Source organism: Oryzias latipes, chromosome 18 (genome assembly GCF_002234675.1).
Source record: "Oryzias latipes chromosome 18, ASM223467v1".
Taxonomy (NCBI): domain Eukaryota; kingdom Metazoa; phylum Chordata; class Actinopteri; order Beloniformes; family Adrianichthyidae; genus Oryzias; species Oryzias latipes.
The window spans coordinates 1,432,557-1,459,503 of record NC_019876.2 but is presented as its reverse complement, the minus strand read 5'-3'; the positions used below and the strand labels follow the sequence as shown (position 1 = coordinate 1,459,503).

Here is a 26,947-nt window from a genome sequence, read left to right as displayed (position 1 = left end):
ATGTGTTTACTTTACTTAAACTGGAGAAAAAAATGTGTTTTCTGTGTTTTACATACATGACCCCCCCCCCTCATGTCTTAGTGTAATTTACTGTTGTGTGTTTTTACATTGTCCTCAGTTGATCAACAGTGAAAAAGCTACTTTTTAGTTCTATCAGTTTAAGTTTAGGTTGGGTTTGTCTTTTTCAAACCCTCATTTTGTGTAAATGTATTGATTTATTTTATACTTTTTTAAAAAGAGGGTCTTAGTTTTACTAAATGTTGTTTTGTCACTACTAAGTTTGTTTGGTAAAAAATGTATGACAATTTTGATGTATGTGAGAAGCAGATTGTTTTGAAAACGTACATTTCCAAATCATTGGTTTTTGTTTTTATTAAAAAAAAAAGAGTAAAGGTAGACAGTCATAAAAAGCAGGACAGGGCCCCAAGATGGTGCCGTGAGGACCCAAAAAGGTCTTCAAATGCTAGGCCATAGATCAGCCTCTCTGTCAATCGTCTCCTCTCAAAGCGCAGCGAAGACTCCTCCAGAACTCCTCCCTCCTCTCCTCCTCCTCAGGCCACTTCAGATAGGTGTTGGAGCTCATCAGCCTGCGAAGTTTGTAGAAGCGTTTGGGAATGTCGTCCCTGGATAACGGCTCCAGCAAGATCAGGATGGCAGCGTCTCCTTTGGCGTCAAACAGCCAGAAGTGGGAGAAGTCCAGTTCATATCGGCACCAGTCAGACTGGACGAAGTTTTCAGACAGGACAAACACGGTCCGCCGACTGCGCTCAATGGAGTTCATGATGTTGTCCATGATCCACTGTCCAGGAAGGAAATCCCGCTTGTGAAGGCAAAGACTTAGAGGCTGCTGGGACCTGGAATCACTGCAGAGATACAACAAAAAACATAAGATTACATTCTTACAGTTAAATAGTAGCCTTAAAAAACAAAGGATGCGTACTTTGTCTCCTCCAGCTCCGGTACCAGGAAGTTCTCCACCCAGCTGGCATCTCTTTCGCTGTAGGAAACGAAGGCGTCAAAGGAAATCAGAGCTTCAGATTCTTCATCGTTTCTGCGTCTCTGTCGCTGCTGGGAGCTACGCTTGGCCTTGAGCCACGCCCAGATCATCTTCAGGTACCAGAAGACGTGAAGCCGCCACAACAGGACGCACAACAAACTGCCGAGGAGCAACGCCACGCCACAACTCACAGACACAAACAAAAGCTGATGACACTCCAGGATGGAGAGGTGGACTGTGCTCACAGACTCCCCCTGCAGGTAGAGAGGGGAGTCGCAGCGGTAGCTGTCCTCTTTATCGGTCAACGTGGCGTCTCCGCCTCCTTTGAGGAGCGTCTGGAGGAAGCTGACAAAGTCACAGGAGCAGATGAACTTGTTCTGGCCTGCCTGCAGTTTCTCCAGCCGTCTGTATGACTGGAGGTCCGAACGACCAAACAAGTTCAGGGTGTTGGACTGGAAGGAAAACGCTGTGTTTAACCGGGGACCACAGGGGATTTACAGAGGGATAGGACATGATTGTACCTGTATAGCAAGTGTTTGCAGATTGGGAAAGAGGTTTCCATCCGGAAACCTCAGGAACTTGTTCCCAGACAGGTAGAGCTCCCTTAGCAAAGGCAAGGTCACTCTAAAGTCTTTCAAATTGTTGTTGCTCAGATCCAAAACCTGCAAATTAAAAAAAGTTAGATGTTTTTTCTATGATCTGGACTCTGTGGTCCTGTTTTTACCTCCAGGGTTTTGGGAAAGCAGCACGTCACAGTTGTCAGCTTGGCTCTGGAAATGTTTAGGTATCTCAAAGTGAAGGGCCACGAGCAGAGGGAGGGCATAGAGCTGAAGCCACTTCTGCTGATGTCCAGATGAGTCAGTTTGGTGAGTTTGGTTACCTGTCGACTAATTGTGGACAGAGACTGGACAGAAATGGACAAAGCCTCAAACATGAAGCTCAGAACACTGATTACCAGTGAGGGTCCATGGAAAATACCTTCAGAGGGTTTCCGCTGACGTTTAAGACTCTAAGTTCCCTCAGCGTTGGTTTTTGGTCGCACAGGCTTTCAGTGAGAGTCAGGTCACTCAGCAGGTTGTCAGAGAGATCGAGGTACTGCAGGCTCACGAGTAGCTGGGACGTCAGACAGGGCATGACGAACACCTGAGAAAAAAATCTGTTTCTATGGGTTTCCGTTGCTCATGTAATTGAAGCTTTGACCTTCACTTGAGAACCAATATAAAAAAAAAACACCAACAAAACATTCTTTGTGGTTTGATTTAACAACTTGGGATGTAACACCTTGCTTTAACCCTTTAACACCTGAGCTTTATCTTTAGTGTTGAAGTTCTTTGAATTACTGTAACTCATCAATCGTTTCTGCAACTAATGAAATTCCAATGGATTCTGAAGCGCAAAAAAGCAGCTCTGCATTGATACGCAAGACTTAGCTTTGGCTAAGAGTCCGTCAGAATTACGTAAATTGCGGAAAGAATCGAGTCCCGGCCATTAGACAGCTCCAGTATTGAAAGATTAAAGAACATGTCATAACCGTGATACCAGTTATCCAAAAGTACAAGGTCATGACATGAAAGCAAACCAGCTCAGCATGGTACCATAACATGCTTCACCAGGTAGGTAGGGATGGTAAACAGATGAAAACAGAAGATACTCCCACCTTCTGTTTGGGTTGTGTGAAACCGTATCATCCATGCTCTTACAGACATGGTTACAGACCATGTAGAAGTTAAGCAAACCAAACATTGAACCCTAGAAGGCGTACAGGTCCCCAATCATCAGGTTATGGACTGGCACCCATCCATGGTTCAATTGGGATGGGGCCGGACAGAAAGACTCTGCCATCAGTGTGTGAATATGTGTGTTGCTATCATCTACTGAAGGATGCTAGTCGTTAGCATAGAATTTAGACTTTGGTTGGGTTTATGTTGGGTTTATTTGTCTCCTGCACACATAAAGTACATCTTGTATTAAAAACTTTAAAAGTTATTATTTTTTGCTTCACGGTTGATAAATTACTTTCATAGTCTGTAGGCGGTGCTAAGGTTTAAAGGCCTTGGATATGATTTTGTAAGACTTTTGAAATGAAGTTTTAGCCACAAATTGCAGATAAACAACAAACAAACCAAAGTTCTCTTCCCAAAAACTTGTTTTCTTCTTTACCTGGGAATTTATGACAGACACCTTCCTGGGATAAGTCAATAAAAACTTGAGCTGCAGAAATGACGTGAAGTGGAAGACGTCCAGGACCACGGCGTTCCGGATTAAGAACTCATCGATGCTCCTGTGATCCGTCCAGCTGGCTTTTTCCCACCTTCCAGCAACCAGAAGAATATAAGTCATTTTATTTGAAAAACCAAATTGCTAAAAATTCTAAAGAATTTTGAGAAAGAATGCCTTTTATCATCAGCATTGACATGTAGGGTCACAGAATTCCTTTAGTTTCATGTCCAAAACATGTGAAATGCAGGTTTAAAAGCTGGCTATGTATTAGACATAAAATGAGTGTAAATGCATGAATAAGCTGCTGTTGGTGCAAAAGTAATATATTATCTTAAGGTCGATATGAGTGTTAATGCCATCAGCCAATGACAAACGATTCCACGGGCTTATAAATGATACTAAATTAGAATCACATACAAAGTGTGATTCCCGCATTTAAAACCGAGGAGAAGGTTTAATGAAAGCTTTGCGTACTGCCCCCTATTGGTCCAAACAGAGTACTGACACTTTGATTGGCTATTATGGCTAGTTGGCAACTATATAGGTTTGGCTCAATTGTGCAGAGAAATTGTTGGAATTTTCACACCTTTGATTAGTTTAGTTTGGACAGGATAGAACCAAAGACTGAAGTTAACTTAACCATACAAAAAAACAATCACACTGTTTCAACAACTGGTCATTTATGGGCGATATTTTTGAACTGAGCTCTTATTTGGACAGCTCTTGTGTCTGCTCACTGAAACCTGTTTACCTGTTTACTTCTGATTTACTGATGCATGCGGCTTAAGTCATTTCTTAAGCCTTAGTTAGTCACGTGCTCCATTACGAGGGATTGACCCGTGTGGGTGCTGCAGGTTCTTGGATTGTCTGTGGACGGTCATAGAGAGTATTGGCTGCATCTTAAGGGAGGCACAGGTGTGTCTTGCAGTTCCCTTGAGGCTCTGCGACCACCTCAAGGGATGTCAAGAAAGCATTAGTTAAATTAGGTTGAACTTTGACCAATCAGGGACTCTGATTTGGTAGTGGTGTGGTATGGGTGGTGTCCTACTCAAAACACAGAAGTACCAACCATTTGAAAAGTGATCATGAAGGTATGTAGTCCCTCCCTGCTTGTCCAGAGTGAACACGCGTTCAGGAAGCCGCATTCAGACTATCAGAAGAAACACTTTGACGCAGACTAAACAAGGACCCCCTGGATGAGTGGATGTGACGGAGGGATAAACATGGAGCACCATGTCCTTACAGAACACAGGAGCAGCTCATGATGAAGGGCAAAGGTGTTTGTTCCTCACCTGCCTTCGCCTGTTAGAGTGACCTCCTCCAGATTAAGGACCGTGATCGGGACTCCGTTTATGACCTCCAACATGTCAACAACGGACTCATCAGACGTAGAAAAGTTTCGGAAGGTTATCTTTCTGGGGAGTTCCACCACAGACAAAGAAGCATAAGTTCTCTATTTTTGTACGCACTAAAAGAAAAGCAGAACACGAGTCCACCTGATCCGTTTCCGTGCAGAGCCTCTAAAAGCCTGAGCTGACTGGTTCCCGATCAGATGAAAGTCTTCTAGAGTTAGATGAGTTTCAGGGTAGGACACATCAGTGAGGACAGCTGAGGCCAAAGCCGTGTTGGTGAGGAAGGGTCCACGGAGGCTGAGCGTGACCTGACCCAGAGGCCAAATGTACGATAAAGCCCCAGACTCATATCTGCCAGGAAACAAGGTCAGCACATTAAAAAACACATTTTAGAACTAAAAAGATGTTACTCTTTGTTGAACTTAAATAGGAAGCAGTTTGCTTCTGTGTCTCAATGTCTACGTAGCTAAAGACTCCAAAACCACAGCAAAACTAAACACCCAGAACCTGATCAGGTTGTTGGCGCGCACGGTAAGTCGGTCCAGCTGAGTGACCCCTTTCAGGTCTCCTGTCTTCAGTTCTTCCAGAACCGGACCTCCAAACTCCAGGATCCTCAGTCTGACGAGTCCCTCAAACAGAGGAGAACCCAGACGACTGCAGGAGAACAAGGAGAGGATGAAGGATCTCCTCGGGACCTCCGAGCTTCATCGTGGAGCTCTTCATCTCCTCACCTGTACGGGTTGTTGAGCAGGTTGAGCTGCTGCAGAGCTCCCAGCTCGCTGAACCACCGGGGGTCAAGGACGGTCAGCCGGTTGTCGGACAGATCCAGCTCCTCCAGGCTCCACAGGGAGTCAAACGCTGATGGATGGATGGAGGACAGTCTGTTCCCTGGAGGGCGGTCAAATGTCTGTCAAAACACCTTTTTCTACACATTCTCCTTCTACTTTCCCTATTGAAAACTGATAGATTAAACAACTGAAAAGAACACCATTCTTTTCTATGGTAAAGTTCAGTTTTGGTTTTTAAATGTGTGGGTTTTTTAATATTCAAAATAAACTTGTTTCCATTTCATTCCAAACAGCAAATTCACAAGTTTAAATGTCAGTGTTTTTGTGTTCAAACTTTAGAGTCAACACTTGTCGAGTCAAACTGAATGACTTCCTATAATGAGTTGGTCTTAATCCATACAGGTTGATTCAGGCAACTCGATTCAGTGTTGACTTTAGAACTGTCATAGCAGCAGATGCACGACTTCCTTAACGTCCCACTTATTACATTTATTGTAAAAGCGCAGCAGGAGTTCATCAGTAAGCCTGCCTTCATTTCCCATCATCCCTTTGTTTATATTCTCTACCACTAGCTTAGAGCCCCTCACAACCCTCACCCTAACATTAGCGGTGCAACAAACATGGCAGCCACATCACATCCATCCATCCGTCCAGCTTAGATCCAGATTCCTGCTCCGACCAGGAAAACAAAGCAGTTCATGGATCTGTTTGTCGGCAGGTGGATGATCAGAATGGAGCAGAGCAGGAAGCTTATGTCCCCCCTGGATTGTAGTCTTTGTCCAACGGCATTTTTTCATCTGATCGTGTTTCAAGAAATCATCAGAAATGCACTTTTAAGCACTATTTTCATGGGCGTAAGTCTTTAAAGAAGCATTCAACAAATAAAACAGTTGGAGATACTGTCATGGTATGCCTGCTTTATATTTTTCTCAGTCTTTTCTCGTTTCTGTGCAGGATGGCTGTGACTCCGCCCGTTCTCCTGTGGGTCCTGGGAAGTAGTCACAGCTGCCTGCACTTTGCATTATTAGCCACAGTTGATTTAAAGAACTCTTCCTGCGTCTTCTGTGTCGCCTCGTCATGTTTGCTGAGCCTGTGTTTGTTTGTAAATGATGTGTTTGGTAAAGACGGTTCGTCTTTGCTGGTGGTTTTCCCTCCATCTAGGTTCTCACCTGCTTGCCTGATACATACTTTGAAATCCTTTTATTGTCATTGCCTTTTTGGTGCTTATTTTTTTAACCCTTGTGCTATCCTAGGCCCTTTAACATTGGGAGTTGGGTCATCTAGACCCACTAGACAGTGCTCTGAACCTTTTTTCTTCAGTGATTTGTGATCTTCACTGGTGTCCATGGATTACATGAAATCTTTCCACCTTTATCCACCTTTGCCATGGTAGGGAGAACACGTCATTGGAAGGGGAGGGGGGGTCATCTAAGATAACACAAGGGTTATGCTATCTTTTAAATTATTCAATGTTTGCAATACTTGTGTTGGGTGCTTCTGTTCAAATTAAGGTAACTAAAATCTCCCAAAACATTTTTAGATTTTATAGATTATGCTACTGGAGGCCTGGCCCCGCCTCTGAGGGTTACCGTGGAGATCCAGAGCCACCAGGCGAGAGAGGCCTTTCAGGTCATCGCGGGTTATTGTGGTGATGTTGTTGAAGGACAGGTCCAGCCTCAAAGCCTGGTCCGTTACCATGGGGACATGGCTGAACCCACTGTGGGAGCAGTCACAGGAGAGCTGAAGGTCGCAGCGTTGGCATGGCGACCTGTCACCGCCTGTGATTGAGGTCTGACCAAAGGCCCAGGAGAGCAGGAGGAGGGAACAGCAGCAGCTGGCTCCAAACGTCATCCTGGAAGGTGAAACAGAGAAAAGGAAGGTAGAATGTCACAAAAGCTCCGTACACACAGGTCTCAGCAAAACGCCCTAAAGTGACCACTTCTACTTTCGGGCTTCTGCATTCAAAACTATCACGTTCACGAGTTGCTACGAAAGTTTCTACAACTGTTTTGGGGCTCTAAGTACAATACTCGTGGCCATTGATTGTGGTTTACCACTGACTTCATAAAGTGAAGCATGCTAGTGAAGCGTGTAGTGATGTAAACTCACAAACTTCAAATTTAGGGGAATTGCACTTTAAATCAGTTAGGGTGTAGTTTGTGTGGACGTCCTACGGGCACTTACAGATCACATTCAGCATTCAGCAGTAAGGACCCAACTTCCTACCGACTAGAGTGTGGCATTAGGACACCGTATACCAGCATCACCCATGCAAATACTTCACGGTACACTTACCACACACATTTTATGATGTCTCTTGAGGTGGCTGAAGAGCCTCATGAGAACTGCTACACACACCTGCGGTCCCCTTTAAGATGCAGTCGCCCCTTTCTACGACAACCATCGTCCAACCCAAAAACCTGCATCACCCTCATGTGACTAAGACTTCAGTGAAATCAGCTGTGACCGTGGTCCAACAGTCATCAACGTTTATCCATTTCCACCAACTGAGAGTTTCCAAAGTTTTGCCACATTTAATAATGTCAGTAATTTCAGTCCCTCATCAGCTTAAACTGGCCTCTCCTACAGCTTCATCCCGAGACGAAGCTGACCGTAGGAAGACACGATGCCAGTCTAAACAGGAACGCTCTCTTTGTGCTCCTCTAGAGACCTCCAGCACAGATGGAGATAAAGAATAACCTGTTCGCTAAATTACATTAGAAACTTTCAGAAGAAGCTAAATGAATTCCTTTCAGGCTTTGTGTTGTCTTTACCTGCTGCTGGAAGCTCCCTTCAGGCTCATGAACGTGTAAACTCGATGGCATCCGTTGTTTTAGCACTTTCTATGGTGTCTGGAGCTTCCTTTTTTGACATTTGTTTATATGCGCACCAAGCAAACCACTACTGCTGGCATGTCTGCTCTTTAAAATGCAAAACTCCACCGCTGGGATTGCCTCTCAGTGGAATCAACCCTGCAAAACATTTTCAGTTCGGCTCTCTGAAAACTCCCCGCTGTTAGAATTCTTTCTTTTTTCGTGGGTTTGCTGTTTGGACGAAAAAACATTAATCTGAGGATGACAGTAATAACATTTTTATGATTTTACAAAGAGGAAGTGGGAAGTCACCATCTGCAGCCAAGTTAAAAAAGAGGTAGTGAAAAGTGAAAATGAACTCTGAGAGGGAGTCCTTGAGCAAGAATATGTAAAACGTGAGCCCCAAAAAACCTTGCATGTTTTCAGAAAAACACAACAAACTTTTGAATTGTTGTCTTGTTCCAAAGTGGTGCTGAAGTACCTCAAACATGGTTTTCTTTAGGTAGACGTCAGAGATCGTCTTTAGAGACAAAGATGTTCCTGTACGAAATGACAGTTTGAACTTTTGTGGTTTAGAGTCTGAAACTGAGTCAAATGGATAAAAAGGAACTTCCTGGTTTCAGTCTTTTTGCCAATATTCAAATAGGCTAAAACTGCATAACTGATGTGCAAAAATAAAGGGTTTGCTTTCCTCTGTTCCACACACATCCCTGCATCTCTGCTGCTTTACAAAAACATGACTGTCGTGTCTGAGATTTAACATCATTTCTGTCTGTCTTTCTGTTAAAAAACTCATTATTTCTGTATTATAACTTTTTAAAGTGACAATTACAGTTGCATAGAAAACATATGTTTGCTTGTTACTCTAGCATAAATCCTTTTACATTTTGTCTGCTTCTTGAAAGCCACATATCTCCATTAATGAAATGTCAAACTGTCCAAGTAAATAAAGTAAAATAACATAAAACTGAGCTGCAAAGAACACGTTTTATATTGTAACATTTTACAAAATGGCTGCACACAGCCTTGCATCCAACTGATGGTCTGATGACAACAATTTGTCTGCACACACACATATAAGACCTGCAAACAATGAATAATTACAGCAGCTACACATAAATAATATGTAATCAACTAAAAACAAATTTATTTCAAGAAAATTGCTCCAATCAAGTGCTGTCCACATGGCCCAATGCTGTACCATGTCACCACCAAAATGGAGTGATAGCCTTACTTATTACTTCACCAGCACCAAAGCAAGCCCATACCATCATGTTACCCCCACCTTGCTTGACAGATGCCATCAGGCGCTGTTCCAGCGTCTCTTCTGTTGTTCTGCGTTTCATAAATGTTCTTTGATCCAAACACCTCAAACTTTGATTTGTCCGTCCATAACCCTTTTTATCATGTGTCCACTGTCGGTGTTCTTTTGTCCAAATTCATGTGTTTCTTGTGTTAGCTAGTCTCAGATATGGCTTTTTCTTTCCACTCTGCCCTGAAGGCCAGATTTCCACGGTGGCCTCTTCACTGTAGATGTTGACTCTGGCGTTTGCGGGTACTATCTAGTGAAGCTGCCAGTTGAGGACCTTTGAGGCGTCTCTTTCTTAAACTGGAGACTCTAATGTACTTATCTTTTTGCTCAGCTGTGCAGCGGGGCCCCCCACTTCCTTTCCTTCTCTGGTTAGAGCCTGTCTGTGCTGTGTGAAGAGAGCAGTACCCACCGTTGAAGGAAATCTTGCATTTCTTGACACTATCTCCCCTGCAGCATCCTTACAGGTCAACACCCCGGACATGTGACCGAGGCCTTTTGGACCACAGTTTAGGTCTGATCTTTTTGGACCAGGTCTCTTGGGTAGACTTTTCACATAAACAAAATGACTCGATATCTGTAAATCCCTTAAAGAAGCAAACTTTTCCGGTCCAGGACACCTGCTGTAACAAAGGACAGAGTGTAGATGTTAGTTTTACTGTCTAGTTTAGCAAATTCCAAGTACTCATCATAAAGCCTTCACTATTACATTTCCTATCCAAACTATAGTTTGACTTTAGTTCTCTATAATTGGTGTCATTCAGTCAAATATCAGTAACCAAACCCCCTTTGCCCCTAATGTCAGGTCCTCCCTGTAGACCATCTTTGTTCTGCTGGGCTCATGACGGGTTTTTTTATACGACCGACATTGTTCCTGCTCTTTCCTCTTTCTCTCTGTTTCCTAGAACTATTTGTACCTGCTATAATAGATGTCACCTGAAACTTAAGATACAAAAGATGTTTTAAACAGATTAATACCTGAAAATCGGCGCTGGTGAAAGCGGCTCTTTGTGAAAAGGTTAGAGCCTTGGGCTCAGCTGATAGCCAAGGCAGTTGTCTATAGGTTTGTAAGGTAACACGTCCAGCAAGTTTATTTTTGCACTTGAATGAACAAATCAAGCAGCACTTTTTTGCCCCACAGGAAATTCCCACCATCGCAAGAAAGAAACGGAGTCTAGTAGAAGACAGAAACACTTCATTGACAAAAGGGCTTGAATTTTCTATCCAGGACATCGTTTCATTCATTTAAAAACATATATTTATTCATGTTTGTACTTTATACAAATTGGAAAAACATTACAGAAACCATAAAAACATAAAATCACTCAGACAAAAAACATCTGTCTATTCTCGTAATATGTGGTTGTGGGAAGCTACTCTTCCGTACTCTTCATCTTCATCCCAGTTCTGAAGCGTCTCCTCTTGCGGTGTTGAGTTCTGGCTGTAGGTTCTCACTTCCACTTCAATCTGGACTTTTTCCTGTCAATCTCAAATTCTAGCTGTCAATCTACATTCATATATGTTTTAGTTCTTCTGACTCGACAGTGCAAAGACGAGGTGAAGACACTGACAGCGCTGCCGGTGAAGAGCAAGCTGTCGCCATCTGATGAAGAGGACTCCAGACGTTCCTTGGAGCTTTGGAGTCGTGTAAACTTGACGCAGAGGTAAACAGCTGAATTACATCTGTTGACTCTTGGCTGCTTTACTGCAGATTTACTGAGTCTGAACCTGCATTGACACAACGTGAGCTTGGTTGATTTTTTTATTTTGATAAAGTCGCGATGGTTTGTGATTGTGTGCTGTGTTTGAATTGTCCTCTCACTAGAAATAGCCGGTTTAAGGACAGAGCAAAATGAAAAACAAAATCCCAGACAAAAACAGGAAAGAGAATGAATCAATTCACAGAAAGTGACTTTAATGGTTTACGTTTATTATTAAGCTGTTGAAACGTCCAAAACCTGAAACCTGTCTGCCAGACATCAACGTTTATGCTGTGGCCTAAAATATTTCAAAGTTTATAGAGCTGGCCTTCTCTGAGCCTCAGCTTTTATGGTAGGAGACCTCATTCTGTCTTCTATAAACGGATGGAGACCTTACAAAAAAAGTTCTTCTTTAGTCACTACAAATTGTTCTTCCTCATGGACTTTCTGCCGTCTTTTGTGTGTCTTTGTCAGCGCTGGGGTTCTGCTGGATCTCCAGCTGTTGTGTTTCTGTCAGAGGATGAGGTGTGATCCAAGCTGATACTGTTTCAATCTGCAGAACAAACTGAATTTGTCTAAAAACTGATTAAGGATGTTTCAAATCATTCAAACAATCCAACACTTCATGATTGCATCCTTGTAGAGATCCACCGGTTTTATACTTCCTGTTTCTGTCTGGAACAGTGGAGATCTACTGAGATGTTCTTTGGAACTTTGAGATTGTTCATTTTTGCTTCGTAAATCCCCTGACGTTAAATGGTGTAAACCTATATATCATATTTCTGCTTTGCTTTAAGGCAGAGGTGTCAGATCCAGGCCTCCAGGGCCGGTGTCCTGCGTGTTTTCCAACCAAGCTGCCATCGAAGCTCCTTGTCGGATAAACACACCTGAACCAGGTAATCTGCAGCAGAAAAGGCAGGGTTTCTGGATAACCAGCAAGAGGCCGGGAGATTGAAACCCCTGCTTTAAGGCCTCAGAGCCCCCATTCCTCCATGCACATACACACATTCACACACTGATGCTATACAACCACAGCAACGCAAAAGTGGAGTTGGACTCTTTTTATTGAACTTGTTGGAAAATGTGTCAAATTTCCCAATTTTCTTCTTTTACTGGATACTATTTCTTCCCAGAGGGCACAAAGGACTGTCCCAAGTGTGGACTACAATTATTTCATTATAGATTATAGAATTGGTGTATTTTCTGGATAAAATCCATGACCTATGGAAAAAGGATAAAAAGAGTTAACATGCAATATTTTAACCATCAGTTCAACTCAGATGAACGTTTGGCTCAGATCATACAGTACAGCTACGTGGTCGTGTTCAGGAGACCGAGTGGAACCAAGGACAAGAAGACTCCCCTGGTCTTCTGGAGCATCATGAGCCGGATTTTTGGGGGTGGGAGTTCAAACACAGACCTGAGAAGTGGCTGAACGTTAAACAACAGCAGTTATAAATGAAAGAAAATGTCATTCTATGGAAACGTTTCCCAGCTGTCAGTGAAAGATTGCTTAAACAGTGTTAGCATACAGAAAAGAGATTGTAATCAAGTTTATGGCCTTTCGTGACTGTTCCAGCCGGATGACACAGCAAATAAAAAGAACAAAAGTGTGAAGTGAGGCCGGGTTTCAGGGATGTGTAGTGTAACATGATCGCCAGACTGTGTATTGTACTTAGCTGCTGATACTTGAGATAGCTTAGAAATTGAGTTGAAGGTTCAAGAAAAGCTTAAAAATGAACTAATAAAGACAATTTGACCTAGAAAAAACAGTAGAACGGTCATGCTGAAAGTAAAGCACATTTAAGACCACAGATTATCCAACACGCTTTTCTGTAGTACCGCTCTGACTTTACAGTGTTAAGATTCAATAAAACTATATAATAATGAATTCAACTTTACGTTTTCTTTAACAAGAAGACGCTGTTGGAGCTCCTGTTGGTGTTACGTTTTGAAATCTGCGCACATCGACGAATGGCGAACGCAAAAAAAAGCGTATTAATGACGTTTATCATGCATGTATCACGAAAGACCGAGTGGAAAATGTGCAAAATGTACATTGTGGCCGTGTGATACACAAGTGCTACAAACCAGTGCAAAGGCGTTTTTCTCCACTTTAGGATCTGTTGGAACAGCAATGTAGTTTTAATCTCAAAAACACAATTTTCATCGGAGTGGGTCTTTAAAAGGTCAGTTTCAGAAAAAGTTGTCCCCATGTGGGATCTACGGAAACAACCACCATCCGACCCTGGAATAGAGCATCACTGACGCTCAGCTGGATCTTTGGAACAATGCGGTTAAGGTCATTTTCAAGTGATGCAACACAACTCAGCAAAGTTTGCAGAACTCCGAAACCAAGTGGTTCTTTTGTGCTGCATAAAAGCTAAAAACAAAGCAATATGTGCTGAAGGGAACATTGTAATTGAGACATGAGACCTTTGAGCCACAATGTGGTTCTGCGTAAAGAGACTAGAACAAAGGGCGGGAACCAGAATAAAAGCAGACGACGGACGGTGCAGACACATCAGTCCTTCAAGAGAGTGAGTGGATTCTTTCCCAAAGAGCTTTCTAGGTTTTATAAAACATTTGGACTTGTATAGTTTTACTTTGTCTGTCAAATGTATCTTAACAGTTGATGTTTTTAGGTTTTACTGTGTTTAATTTAGGAAATGTTTATTGCCTTTCAGGAACAAACCAGCAGCAGGAACCACTAAAGAAGGTTTTGTTCATGTTTCAGGTTTTTCATCATGAAGCTGCTCGCTGTGATCCTCGGAGTTTGCTCCGTTCTCAGCCTGACCCAAGCCCTCCCAGTCAACGTCACATTCACCGTGGACACCGGAGACTCCGGCATTCAAATCAGAGGCCTCTGCAACTTAACGAACCAATACTGCCCTCACACATTAGGATCGTTCTGCCCTCAATGTGCCGCTGACGGGAACTTCCTTCCAAGGCAGTGTTCTGGCTCCACCGGGTACTGCTGGTGCGTGAACGTCATCACCGGAGAAATGATCCCCAACTCCAGGGTTCCACCAGGACACCCGCCTCCAATCTGTGGTGCGTAGCTCTGTTCCTGAGAATCATTGTTGTTTGGTAACTAACTTGCAGAAAGATGAAAGAACAGTTTCAATGGAAATATTAAAATAGATATTTTTCATGAAATATACATTTTAAATCTAAAGTTCAAGTACATATCAGTAATTTATTCAGTGTACATCATTTCCATCAGTTGTCAATATTATCTAATCAAATGGATCTAGACCCAGCTGTGAAATCAAAGTTAAGACTTTCGAAAAGAAACACGTTGAATATTTTTGTTATAATGTGACAATCTCAGAACTTAACTGATGTTTAGAAAAAAAAGAGAAAGAAAAAAATGAAAAGACGAATCCATAGAGCAAGCGGAGGGTAAACAACATCAAAAACTCTGTAAATACACTGACCAAAACTATAAACGCAACACTTTGGTTATTGCTCCCATTTTTTATGGTATGAACTCAAAGATGTGAAACATTTTCCACATACACAAAATAACCAGTTCTCTGAAATATTGTTCACAAATCTGTCTAAATCTGTGATAGTGAGCACTTCTCCTTTGCCAAGACAATCCATCCCACCTCACAGGTGTGCCATATCAAGATGCTGATTAGACAGCACGATTACTGCACAGGTGTGCCTTAGACTGGCCACAAGAATAGGCCACTCTGAAATCTTCAGTTTTGTTTTATTGAGGGGGTCAGGGGACTCAGACAACCAGTCAGTGTCTGGTGTGACCACCATTTGCCTCATGAAGTGCGACACATCTCCTTGGCATAGAGTTGATCAGGTTGTCTATTGTGGCCTGTGGAATGTTGGTCCACTCTTCTTCAATGGCTGTGCGAAGTTGCTGGATATTGGCAGGAACTGGAACACGCTGCCGTGTACGCCGATCCAGAGCATCCCAAACATGCTCAATGGGTGACATGTCCGGTGAGTATGCTGGCCATGCAAGAACTGGGATGTTTTCAGCTTCCAAGAATTGTGTACAGATCCTTGCAACATGGGGCCGTGCATTATCATGCTGCAACATGAGGTGATGTTGTTGGATGTACGGCACAACAATGGGCCCCAGGATCTCGTCACGGTATCTCTGTGTTTTCAAAATGCCATCAATGAAATGCACCTGTGTTCTTCGCCCATAACATATGCCTGCCCATACCATAACCCCACCACCACCATGGGCTACTCCATCCACAACATTGACATCAGAAAACCGCTCACCCACACGACGCCACACACGCTGTCTGCCATCTGCCCTGAACCGTGTAAACCGGGATTCATCCGTGAAGAGAACACCTCTCCAACGTGCCAGACGCCATTGGCTGGTCTCAGACGATCTTGAGGTGGACATGCTAGATGTGGAGGTCCTGAGCTGGTATGGTTACACATGGTCTGCGGTTGTGAGGCCGGTTGGATGTGCTGCCAAATTCTCGGAAACGCCTTTGGAGACGGCTTATGGTGGAGAAATGGACATTCAATTCCCTAGCAACAGCTCTGGTGGATATTCCTGCTATCAGCATGCACATTGTACGCTCCCTCAGAACTTGCAACATCTGTGGAATTGTGCTGTGTGATACAACTGAATATTTCAGAGTGGCCTTTTCTTGTGGCCAGTCTAAGGCACACCTGTGCAATAATAAAGCTATCTAATCAGCATCTTGATATGGCACACCTGTGAGGTGGGATGGATTGTCTTGAGAAAGGAGAAGTGCTCACTATCACAGATTTGGACAGATTTGTGAACAATATTTCAGAGAACTGGTTATTTTGTGTATGTGGAAAATTCATATCTTTGAGTTCATACCATAAAAAATGGGAGCAATAACAAAAGTGCTGCGTTTATATTTTTGGTCAGTGTATGAAGGAAAAGTCTAAAGTTCAGCAGCTTGTTCACTTTTTTAATGCAGGTCCATCCAAAAATATTCTACCTGGAGAAAAAAAGAACATTTATCTACATTTGTCAATTATACTATTTCGAAATACAATATTGAAAAAAAATAAAACATGATGCTTACCAAAGCTTATTGCTTCAGATGATTGACCAGTCAACATGGAGCTTTTCATGTCTGTTCCAGACTTCTCTGAAGCAAATTCAATCTGTAAATAGATATTAATGTAGATCCTGTAACAATCTGAAGTCCCATATTATCTTCAGCTGTAGAAAGAATGCAGAGGAATTTGATCTCTACCACTTGAGAAGGCATTTATGTAAAACTCCCAAAGCTTCTTTCATGGTTTCATTTTTTGTCTCAAGCCCTCCCAGTCAACCCCACCGACACAGTGTACTACGGAGAATCCATGCCGGTCTACTCCAGCGTTCAAATCAGAGGCCTCTGCAACCTCATAAGTCAAGAATGCATTCTCATAATGGGAGCACAGTGCCCTCAATGTGCCGCTGACGGGAACTTCCTTCCAAGGCAGTGTTCTGGCTCCACCGGGTACTGCTGGTGCGTAAACGTCACCACCGGAGAAATGATCCCCAACTCCAGGGTTCCACCAGGACACACGCCTCCAAAATGTGGTGCGTAGCTCTGTTCCTAAAAATCATTGTTGCTAGGTGACTAACATGCAGAAAGATGAAGGAAACGGTTTCAATGGAAATATTACAAAATATATTTTTTATGAAATATACATTTTAAATCTAAAGCTCAAGTATTTATCAGTAATTTATTCAGTGTACATCATTTCCATCAGTTGTCAAGATTCTCTTATCAAATGGATTTAGTTCCAGCTGTGAAGTCAAAGTTAAGACCTTAGGAAAGAAACAAGTTGAATATTTTTGTTATAATGTGACAATCTCAGAACTTAACTGATGTTTAGAAAAAAAAGATAAAGAAAAAAATGAAAAGATGAATCCATAGAGCAAGCGGAGGGTAAACAACATCAAAAACTCTGTAAATATGAAGGAAAAGTCTAAAGTTCAGCAGCTTGTTCACTTTTTTAATGCAGGTCCATCCAAAAATATTCTAACTGGGAAAAAAAAGAACATTTATCTACATTTTTCAATTATACTATTTCGAAATACAATAATGTAAAAAAACATGATGCTTACCAAAGCTTATTGCTTCAGATGATTGACCAGTCAACATGGAGCTTTTCATGTCTGTTCCAGACTTCTCTGAAGCAAATTCAATCTGTAAATAGATATTAATGTAGATCCTGTAACAATCTGAAGTCCCATATTATCTTCAGCTGTAGAAAGAATGCAAAGGAATTTGATCTCTACCACTTGAGAAGGCATTCATGTAAAATCCCAAAGCTTCTTTCATTTTTTGTCTCAAGCCCTCCCAGTCAACCCCACCGACACCGTGGACAACGGAGGCTCCATGCTGGTCGACTCCGGCGATCACATCAGAGGCCTCTGCGACTTCAAAAGGCAAAACTGCATTCCCGTAATCGGAGCACAGTGCCCTCAATGTGCCGCTGACGGGAACTTCCTTCCAGAGCAGTGTTCTGGCTCCACCGGGTACTGCTGGTGCGTGAACGTCATCACCGGAGCAATGATCCCCAACTCCATGGTTCCACCAGGACACACGCCTCCAAAATGTGGTGCGTAGCTCTGTTCCTGAGAATCACTGTTGATCGGTAACTAACATGCAGGAAGATGAAGAAAACAGTTTCAATGGAAATATTACAAAAGATATTTTTTATGAAATATACATTTTAAATCTAAAGCTCAAGTATTTATCAGTAATTTATTCAGTGTACATCATTTCCATCAACCTGTAGGTTGTATTCTCTAATCAAATGGATTTAGTTCCAGCTGTGAAGTCAAAGTTAAGACTTTAGAAAAGAAACAAGTTGAATATTTTTGTTATAATGTGACAATCTCAGAACTTCACTGATGTTTAGAAAAAAATGAAAATGATCTTTGATAAAACTGACTTTAAAACAAAAGAATGTATAAACTGGAAAAGAAAGCTTAGTGATTTACTTGAACAGGAGGTCAAATAATTGGACTTAATGTTACATTCCAGGTTTACTGTTTTTGAAAAGCATTTGTAAATTCTTGGATGTGTGTTAAGATCAGAGACATTGTTTTCTTGTTTTTAGGCTCATCCAGTGAAGAAAGTTCAGATTCGTCAAGCTCAGGTAACCAACAATAATTTATTTGAGATGAGAGTTCAAGGTTAAGCATCTTTATTCCAAGTATAAATGTCTAATGAAATGTACGGAACTAATATTTAAACTACACAGGGACCTGTAAATAACCTTGTCCACCTGAATCCGTGAACTCCTCTGAGGCTAAGGGGTGGGATTCCTAAGGAACCGGAGCAGAAAAGTTTAGCAGTGCAGAGGCACCAATCATGTCCTTCTGAAACTTGGTTGGGAGAAACAACTCTAAATACTTTAAAGATCTCAAGGACAAGTTTGGCCAAACCTTGGTCCTAAAGAGCCAAAACCCTAACTGTCTTCCTCACAGCTGGCCACTGATTTGCAGACTAAAGCGACTGACTGAACACACCTGGTTAAGGTGGTCACTACCAAACAGTCCAGGGAGAGCTTGCTTTGGAGGACCATATCTTTTTTTTTAGTCAAAGGTTTCGTTACCTTTGTAAAGAGGTAATCCACTGATAATGAAGGGTTTTCCCTTTTTCACTTTACCTTGTCACTTTTTCACATCTGTTTAACCAAAAATATGTGTCCATAACATTGAGGTTAATGAAGTTTGGAAATTTGTCACACATGGTTCCTTTCCCGGTTCTTTCCCCACCTCTTACCCTTTTTATGCAGATCCACCAAAAAATATTCTACCTGGAAAAAAGAAGAAAGTAACCTTTATCTGCATTTGTCAATTATACTATTTAAAAAGACAATATTGTAAAAATACAATATATCAACAAAGCTTATTGCTTGTGTCCTGGGCTGTCCACTGGACTTTGTGGAGGAAGTGGGTGAAAAGAGGATGTTGGCCAAGCTAACATCCGTCATGGTCAACACCTCTCACCCACTACTCAATAAAGGATATCTCATCTCATCTCATAATCAAAGGAACAAATATTGATCAGTAAACATGGAGTTTTTCATTACTTTTCTAGTCATCTCAGAAGCAAATGAATCTGTAAAACAGATATTAATGTAGATCCCATATTATCTTCACCTGTAAAAAGAATGCTAAAGAATTTGATTTTTACCACTTGAAAACCCATTTTTGTAAAACTCTCAAAGCGTCTTCCATTGTTTCGTTTTTTGTTTATTTTTGCAGAAGAGACCAAAGAACAGAAGGACTCTGATTCATCAAGCTCTGGTAAACAACAACAACATGCAATTTGGAAAAATAAATGTGTTTTAATGACATGAAAAATAATTATTTTTGCAGAAGATTCCAAGAAGCATGATGACAATAAAGAACAGAAGGACTCTAATTCCTCAAGCTCTGTTAAACAATAAAACACACATTTTGATAAATAACTCAAACATATATATTTCTGTTTTTGGTTACCTTTTTTTTTAGCCCTTACAAGTTAAAAACATAAGGATAAATCTGATTCTTCAAGCTCTGATTTTTTCCTCCCAACTCAAAGCTCTACATTACACATTTAAATTCATATATCATCTTTACCTGTAAACAAAACATTGGGAAAATTTGGACTTTACTACCTTAGTCCCAGAAAGCACAACATCGTCTGCAAAGAGTACAAACTAGATTCTCAAAACTCAAAAGACAAATACACAAAAAACAGTTTGATTGTACAGAGAATCCTGTGACGAAGAGGAACGCAGACTAAATCTGACTGTCAGGGATCCCAGTCAGAACCAATGCTGCCAATGAGAACCAAACTAATGTTCTGTTTGAAGAACGATCAAAGACGTCCAACAATGAACCAATTATCTGGTACTTTCATAACCTCTTCCATGGTTTCATCCTCTGTTTGTGTGTTTAGAAGAGACCAAAGAAGAGAAGGACTCTGATTCATCAAGCTCTGGTAAACAACAACAATACACACATTTTGATAAATAAAATGGCAACACTTCTGTTTTGTGACACTTTTAAGTTGTTAAAATTTGTAAAAAGCAATGTTTGTTTATGCAGACGAATCCAAGAAGCACAAGGATGAATCTGATTCAGGTAAACATTTAACATACTCAACAAATACAAAAGAAATGTATAAAGTTTACAATGTCACAATGCCAAGTGAAGTAGCTTAGATATTTAAGCAGATCCCAACCAAAATGATTTTACTTGGAAAAAAGTAAAGTAGTTTTTTAAAATACAATATGATATTTACTAAAGATTATTGCTACAGCTAATCTCTGACCCAAATCTGTAAAAATAAATATTCATCTATATGCTGTTATAAGCTATTGGTTAATCTTATAACCTGTATTTTCATTCCATCTAGACAAAACGCTGAAGGACTTAATTTCTACCACCTAAGAAATCATTTATCTAATGTTCCCAAAGCTTTTTCCATGGTTCCAGCCTTTGTTTATTTATTCGTTTGTTTGTGCAGAAGAGACCAAAGAAGAGAAGGACTCTGATTCATCAAACTCTGGTAAACAACAACATGCACCTTTGATTAAAAAATACATAACTTTAAGGTTTGAAAATTTATGGGGAAAAAATGTTTGTGCAGACGAATCGAAGAAGCCTCATGACAAAGAAGAGAAGGACTCTGATTCATCAAGCTCAGGTAAACATCACCACATACATCTGAGAGAAAATCCTGAAGTGAAGTAGCTGGTACATTTTTTGTATCATGCGGATCCAACCCAACATGTTCAACTGGAATTAAACTTTTGCTTTTGTCTACAGTAGCTCACATAGTTATTTGCTACTGACCCAAAACTCATTGCTTTTGGCGAGAATAAAAACAAATATTGAACTGTAAAAAATGAGCTTTTTTATCTTCAGTCCCAGTTGTCTCTAATAAACTGTTGGTTAATCTTGAAATCAATATTTTCTTGACCTGTACATAAAGCCCTGAGGAAACTGAGCTCTGCCATCAGAGTACCAGAAAGCACAACATCATCTGCAAACAGTAGAAACTAGATTCTCAAAACCCTTAAAGGCAAATCCTGCTGTTTGAATGTACAGAGAATCCAATGACAAAGAGTGACCCAGACTGAATCTGACTGTCAGGGATCCCAGTTTGACCTATTACTGCAAATGAGAACCAAACTAATGTTCTGTTTAAAGAAAGATTAAAGACGTCCATATCTGGTACTCTCAAAGCTTCTTCCATGGTTTCATCCTCTGTTTGTTTGTCTCTGTAGAAGAGACCAAAGAAGAGAAGGACTCTGATTCATCAAGCTCTGGTAAACAACAACAATACACACATTTTGATAAATAGAAAGTAGCAAAAATGTTGTTTTGTGACACTTATAAGTTCTTACAGTTTGTTAAAAAGAAATAAGTAGTTTTTATTTATAGGTCCTGTCATTTATGATTCAAGGCAAATCTATAAAAATAAATAGTAGTGTTGATACTTTCTCAATGTATTGGTTCATTCTAAATCCTATATTATCTTATTATCTTCTATTATCTTCACCCATAAAGAAAATGTTTAAGAACTCTGTCTCTACCTGGGAACCATTTATCTAATGTTCCCAGAGCTTTCTCTGTGGTAACATAAAATGTTTGTGCAGATGAATCCAAGAAGCATCATGACAAAGAAGAGAAGGACTCTGATTCATCAAGCTCAGGTAAACATCATCACATACATATGACAGAAAATCCTAAAGTGAAGTAGGTTGTTTAATTTTTTTGTATCATGCGGATCCAACCAAAAATGTTGAACTGGGATAAACTTTTGCTTTTATCTACATTTGTACATGTAATATGTTATTGGCTCCCAAACCACAGTTTGTACAGAGCTCAGTGCTTAAGGTGCAGATAAGAACAAATGTTGACCAGTAAACGGTGTGTTTTTATTTAATATTTAGTCCTAGTTATCTCTAATAATTTGTTGGTTAATCTTGAACCTAATATTTTCTTGACCTGTACAAAAACCACTGAGGAAACTCACCTCTATCACCTGAGTACCAGAAACCACAACATCATCTGCAAACAGTAGAAACTAGATTATCAGAAACCAAAAGACAAATACAAACAAATACAGTTTGATTGTACAGAGAATTCTGTGACAAAGAGTAACGCAGACTAAACCCAGACTTCTGCCAATGAGAGCCAAACTAATGTTCTATTTGTAAAAAGAACAAAGATGGCCAACAATGAGGCATTTATCTAATACACCCACAGCTTTTTCCATGGTTTCATCCTCTGTTTGTTTGTTTGTTTGTGCAGAAGAGACCAAAGAAGAGAAAGACTCTGATTCATCAAGCTCTGGTAAACAACAACAACAATAAACAATTTGATCAATAAAAATAGCAACACTTCTGTTTTGTGACACTTCTAAGCCCTTATGATTTGTAAGGAAAAAAGTGTTTGTGGTTTTTAGTTTCAGTTCCTATCATCTTTGAACCAAGGCAAAACTAAAAAAATACATGGTGGGATGCTTAGTGTAGATACTTTAAAAGTATATTGGGTCATCTTAAATCCTATATTATCTTTACCTGTAAAAAAAAAAAAAAGTTAAAGAACTCAAGCTCTACCACCTGGGAAAACATTTATCTAATGTTTCCAGAGCTTTCTCTGTGGTAACATTCTCTGTTTGTCTGTGTAGATGAGACCAAAGAAGAGAAGGACTCTGATTCATCAAGCTCTGGTAAACAACAACATGCAGCTTTGATTAAAAAATACATAACTTTAAGGGTTTAAAATGTATTAAAATAAAAATGTTTGTGCAGATGAATCCAAGAAGCATCACGACAAAGAAGAGAAGGACTCTGATTCATCAAGCTCAGGTAAACATCATCACATACATATGACAGAAAATCCTAAAGTGAAGTAACTTGTTTCATTTTTTTGTATCATGCTGATACAATTAAAAATATTCAACTGGGATAAAACTTTTGCTTTTATCTACATTTGTAAGCATGATATTTATTTGCTCCCAACCCAAAACTCATTGCTTTAGGTGAGGATAAGAACAAATATTGGCCAGTAAAGAGTTTTTTATCTTCAGTCTCAGTTGCCTCTATTAAGCTGTTGGTTAATTTTAAAACCAATATTGTCTTCAGCTGTACATACAAACCACTGAGTTCAGTTTCCTCCCAGAAAGAGTGCCAGAAAGCACAACATCATCTGCAAATACAGTGTAAATGTACAGCGAATTCTGGGACAAAAGTAACCCAGACTAAATCTGACTGTCAGGGATCCCAGTCTGACCCACTGCTGCCAATGAGAACCAAACTAATGTTCTATTTGCAGAAGCAAAGCGGCATCTAACTAATACTCTCAAAGCTTCTTCCATGGTTTCATCCTTTGTTTGTTTGTCTCTGTAGAAGAGACCAAAGAAGAGAAGGACTGTGATTCATCAAGCTCTGGTAAACAACAACAATACACACATTTTGAAAAATAGAAATAGGATTTTTTTTTTGTTTTGGTGACACTTTTTTGAGTTCTTTAATTTAGTAAAAAATAATTTATGTTTGTTTGTTTATGCAGACGAATCCACGAAGCAGGATGAAGAATCTTCAACTTCAGGTAAACATCATCACATACTCTGTAAATATGAGAAGAGATTGTTTATGTTGTTTTTTTATATGTAGATACAAACAATTTTTTTCTTTGTTTTTGCAGAAGAGACTAAAAAAGATCAAAATTCGGATTCATCAAGCTCTGGTAAACAACATCATCTTAATAACAGAACAAACATATTCTTTATATTGTTTTTGAGACCGCTGTGTAGATCCTCAAAGAGTCCCATCAGTTCAAAATAATGTTTGTTTTTTCCAGACAAGAGTCACGATGATTCTAAATCTTCAAGTTCAGGTAATAAGCATGAATACAAAGACTATTTTAGGCAGAAAACTGAACGTCTATTCATCATTTCAGCTAGTTTTATCTTTAAACCTTTTTTTCTATTGTTTCTACACATTGAGGCCTAACTAAACATTGAGATTATTGTCAATATTTAACAGAAAACATTACAATTAGTATAGATAACTTTCTTGTGTTAAGGGTATTGTGTACCTACAATACACAACTGAGTGTGAGGAAGCTATTTTGAACGGTGGCGCCATCTATAGGCAGTATAACACTGCAGTTTACATTTACATGAAGCTCATATTGAAGAAATACCAAAGATAACTCTTTTGCAGAAGAGGATTCCGGCTGCCCCGATGACTGGACACGCTTCGGCCAGCAGTGCTTCATCTTCATCAACAGCCCAAAGACGTGGGCCGAAGCTGAGGTGAGGTTTACGGGGCGGGTGGAGACTCTGTTTTTATGTCTGTCCATCAAAGAGGACGAGGAGGAACTAACTAAAGTCGCCTCTTCCAGGCATACTGTCAGTTCGACGGATCCAACTTGGCGTCGATCCACAGTTATGAGGAGAACCACTTCCTCCAGTCTCTGACCAGAGCAGACACCCATAACTTCCCCCAGGCCTGGATCGGAGGAACCGACACCATGCATGTATGTAGATGTAGAGTCTTCTTTGATCGATTCTGTCCGGGATTCTAAAGTTTGAACCGTTCTGAGACAGGTTTCCACGACCACAGGATGAGTCTTTAGAGATGATTGTTTGGGAAACCAGACAATTTCTCATTCAGGGTTGAAAGACCCTGACAGCGATGATCCAATAGGATCTCTTATCCATGGTCTTAGTTAAATCCAGGAGGTCTCGTTTTTAGATGGACGTAACATCGATGTGACAACCGTTAAGATTGTGTTAATCACTGTAATGTACAGAAAGAAGTTCCTCTCTGTTTGTGTGAAGGTGTGTTTGTGGGAATTTGTCATTGTGTGAATGTGCATCTTATGTTATTGTGTGTTTGTGTGAACTCACAGTTTGGTTTGTGGACGTGGTCCGACGGTTCAAGGTTCCTCTACGAAAACTGGAGCTATAAGGGCAAAGATGGAGACGCTGACCGCTGCCTGAAGATCAACTACCATTGTAAACACACACACACACACACACACAAACATTCGGCTGTTGATTTATGGATAAAATATAAACAATCAATCTTGAAACTGGAGACAAAAGCAGATTCAATTCAAAAGAATATTTTTGTACCAGGACTGGTAAAATTCAAGCTTTTTAGAGACACTGTAACCCTTGTGCTATCCTAGGCACTTTACCATTGGGAGTGGGGTCATCTAGACCCACTAGACAGTGCTCTGAACCTTTTTTTTTCAATGACTTGTGATCTTCACTGGTGTCCATGGATTACATGAAATTTTTCCACCTTTATCCACCTTTGTCATGGTAGGGAGAACACGTCAATGGAAGGGGGGGGGGTCATTTAAGATAGCACAAGGGTTAAACCAGATACAATTAAAAAAATAAAATAAAACAGGTATTCCCTTTCTTCAGGGATGCAGGGAGAATAAGCGACCACTTGGTGGCAGCAAAGGACAGAACATCACAGCAGCTGAGAGTAGAGCGTCTTCTATCTTTGGGATTTTCACTGGTTGATTGGAAGAAGCAGCCGTCTGCCGTAAACTAACAGTTGGTTTGGGGAAAAGTTGGGTATTTATTAAAGTAACACCAACAAAACATTTCCATTTGTTGCTCGGTTTGCTTTAAAACTAAATTAGTAACACTTTGAGACAGGTTTGGGACACGCCCCCAGCACCTCTTTCATCAAGACAATCTGTTGCAGAAAAGCCTCAGAGCCAGACTCTGACACTGCAGTGAACTCTATAGTATGTTTTCATATCTGTACTGTCATTACTTCAATGTTTTTTCTGACTTTGTCTTCCGCTCTGCAGACGAGTTGAAGTGGACGGCTGCTCGCTGCTCCGAGTCCCTCCCTTTTGTTTGTTCCAAGAACGCCGAAAAGGAGAACGAGGCATAACTCCACCGAAAAAGTATCCTCGCCACCAACAACCCTGTGAACCTTTGGCTGTTCCAATACTTTTACTTCATTACTATGGAATCCCAAAGAAAGGGGAGCGTGTCCTTTCCAGCAGAATGGAGTTTTTCTGAGGATTGTACCACATAGACGTGTAGAAATGGTCATTGAAACCTAATAAAAAACCTGCATGAAAACCTGGCTGTGGCATTAGTGATGAATCCATAAATGTTGTGTGAAACTGAAAATGGAGCTTTTAAAATGTGGATGTCAGTTTTACCACAATAAAAGCTCATTATGTTTAGACGGTTTTTGGATAAAAACTATAGATTTGACACCATTATTTTGAAAAGAATTCAGGGCAAAGTTTAGCTTGAGAGGAGATTGCCAGGGACGAAAATGGATCTTTTCTTCCATGAGTAGATCAATTTGAAAAGAAATTCAAATTACCAAAACATTTGAAATCCATAATTTAGCATCCCATAAAAGCAAACTGTTTTTCTTGTGACCCTCAAAACTGTGTGACAATTCTCTATATGTGGAACTAAACTATTGGTGAGAGTGTGGTGATATGATACACATCACGATGCCATATACAAGACACAAACAGAGACAAGCTCACATTTTTTTAAAGAATATGGAAGCTTTTTCATAAAAAATAGTTGTATAAAATACATTTTATTTATTTATCAGAACATTAATGTGCCTCAGTGATCATTTTCTGATCAAAGCTTTCCAAGTGGTCCTTTCAGTAAAATTCATGTCGCTTTTAAGGACATAGTTTCTGCAGAGCGGTAGGAGTTCATCAGAAATTCACCTCTGAGTTGTTGGTGGGACTGTTGGCGGGGAGTTAGCCCACCCCTATTC

At 40.5% G+C, this 26,947-nt stretch overlaps 2 protein-coding genes across 15 annotated transcripts; one reads left to right on the top strand and one right to left on the bottom strand.

Moving 5' to 3' along the window:
• Positions 1-342: 342 nt before the first annotated feature.
• On the bottom strand, positions 343-8,423 carry LOC101173259 (toll-like receptor 2). The gene is made up of 12 exons (XM_004079553.4): positions 8,132-8,423; positions 6,947-7,209; positions 5,301-5,457; positions 5,077-5,223; positions 4,714-4,920; positions 4,510-4,632; positions 3,158-3,308; positions 1,976-2,140; positions 1,722-1,901; positions 1,519-1,659; positions 941-1,449; positions 343-863 (listed from the first exon to the last, which is right to left on the bottom strand). Exons 1-12 carry the CDS (start codon positions 8,158-8,160, stop codon positions 488-490), a joined length of 2,448 nt encoding a protein of 815 aa, XP_004079601.3. The 5' UTR covers positions 8,161-8,423; the 3' UTR covers positions 343-487.
• A 5,499-nt stretch (positions 8,424-13,922) lies between these two features.
• On the top strand, positions 13,923-26,281 carry LOC101173015 (lisH domain-containing protein C1711.05-like). Of its 14 annotated transcripts, XM_023948915.1 has the most exons (22): positions 13,923-14,233; positions 16,470-16,736; positions 17,498-17,764; positions 18,269-18,307; positions 19,422-19,463; positions 20,101-20,142; positions 20,250-20,285; positions 20,671-20,712; positions 20,794-20,850; positions 21,434-21,475; positions 21,806-21,862; positions 22,464-22,505; positions 22,843-22,884; positions 22,967-23,023; positions 23,564-23,605; positions 23,727-23,765; positions 23,862-23,903; positions 24,018-24,053; positions 24,383-24,474; positions 24,564-24,698; positions 25,074-25,179; positions 25,998-26,281. In XM_023948915.1, the coding sequence occupies exons 1-22, from the start codon at positions 13,927-13,929 to the stop codon at positions 26,081-26,083; spliced, it is 1,917 nt and encodes a 638-aa protein (XP_023804683.1). In that variant the 5' UTR covers positions 13,923-13,926; the 3' UTR covers positions 26,084-26,281. The 14 variants fall into 14 exon arrangements, with proteins under 14 accessions (XP_023804683.1, XP_023804694.1, XP_023804685.1 ...); XM_023948926.1 differs by lacking the exon at positions 17,498-17,764; XM_023948917.1 differs by lacking the exon at positions 20,101-20,142.
• Positions 26,282-26,947: the final 666 nt, after the last annotated feature.

What these genes read in the sequence shown, in the direction of transcription:
- LOC101173015 (XM_023948915.1), top strand. Translation starts at nt 13,927, where the DNA reads ATGAAGCTGCTCGCTGTGATCCTCGGAGTTTGCTCCGTTCTCAGCCTG. An exon ending in CTCTGATTCATCAAGCTCAG is followed by an intron (nt 21,863 to 22,463) that starts GTAAACATCATC and finishes TTGTTTGTGCAG; the next exon opens with AAGAGACCAAAGAAGAGAAA. An exon ending in CCTGAAGATCAACTACCATT is followed by an intron (nt 25,180 to 25,997) that starts GTAAACACACAC and finishes TCCGCTCTGCAG; the next exon opens with ACGAGTTGAAGTGGACGGCT.
- LOC101173259 (XM_004079553.4), bottom strand. Translation starts at nt 8,160, where the DNA reads ATGAGCCTGAAGGGAGCTTCCAGCAGCAG. An exon ending in ACTCTAACAGGCGAAGGCAG is followed by an intron (nt 3,309 to 4,509) that starts GTGAGGAACAAA and finishes GGTTGCTGGAAG; the next exon opens with GTGGGAAAAAGCCAGCTGGA. An exon ending in GCTTTCCCAAAACCCTGGAG is followed by an intron (nt 1,660 to 1,721) that starts GTAAAAACAGGA and finishes TTTAATTTGCAG; the next exon opens with GTTTTGGATCTGAGCAACAA.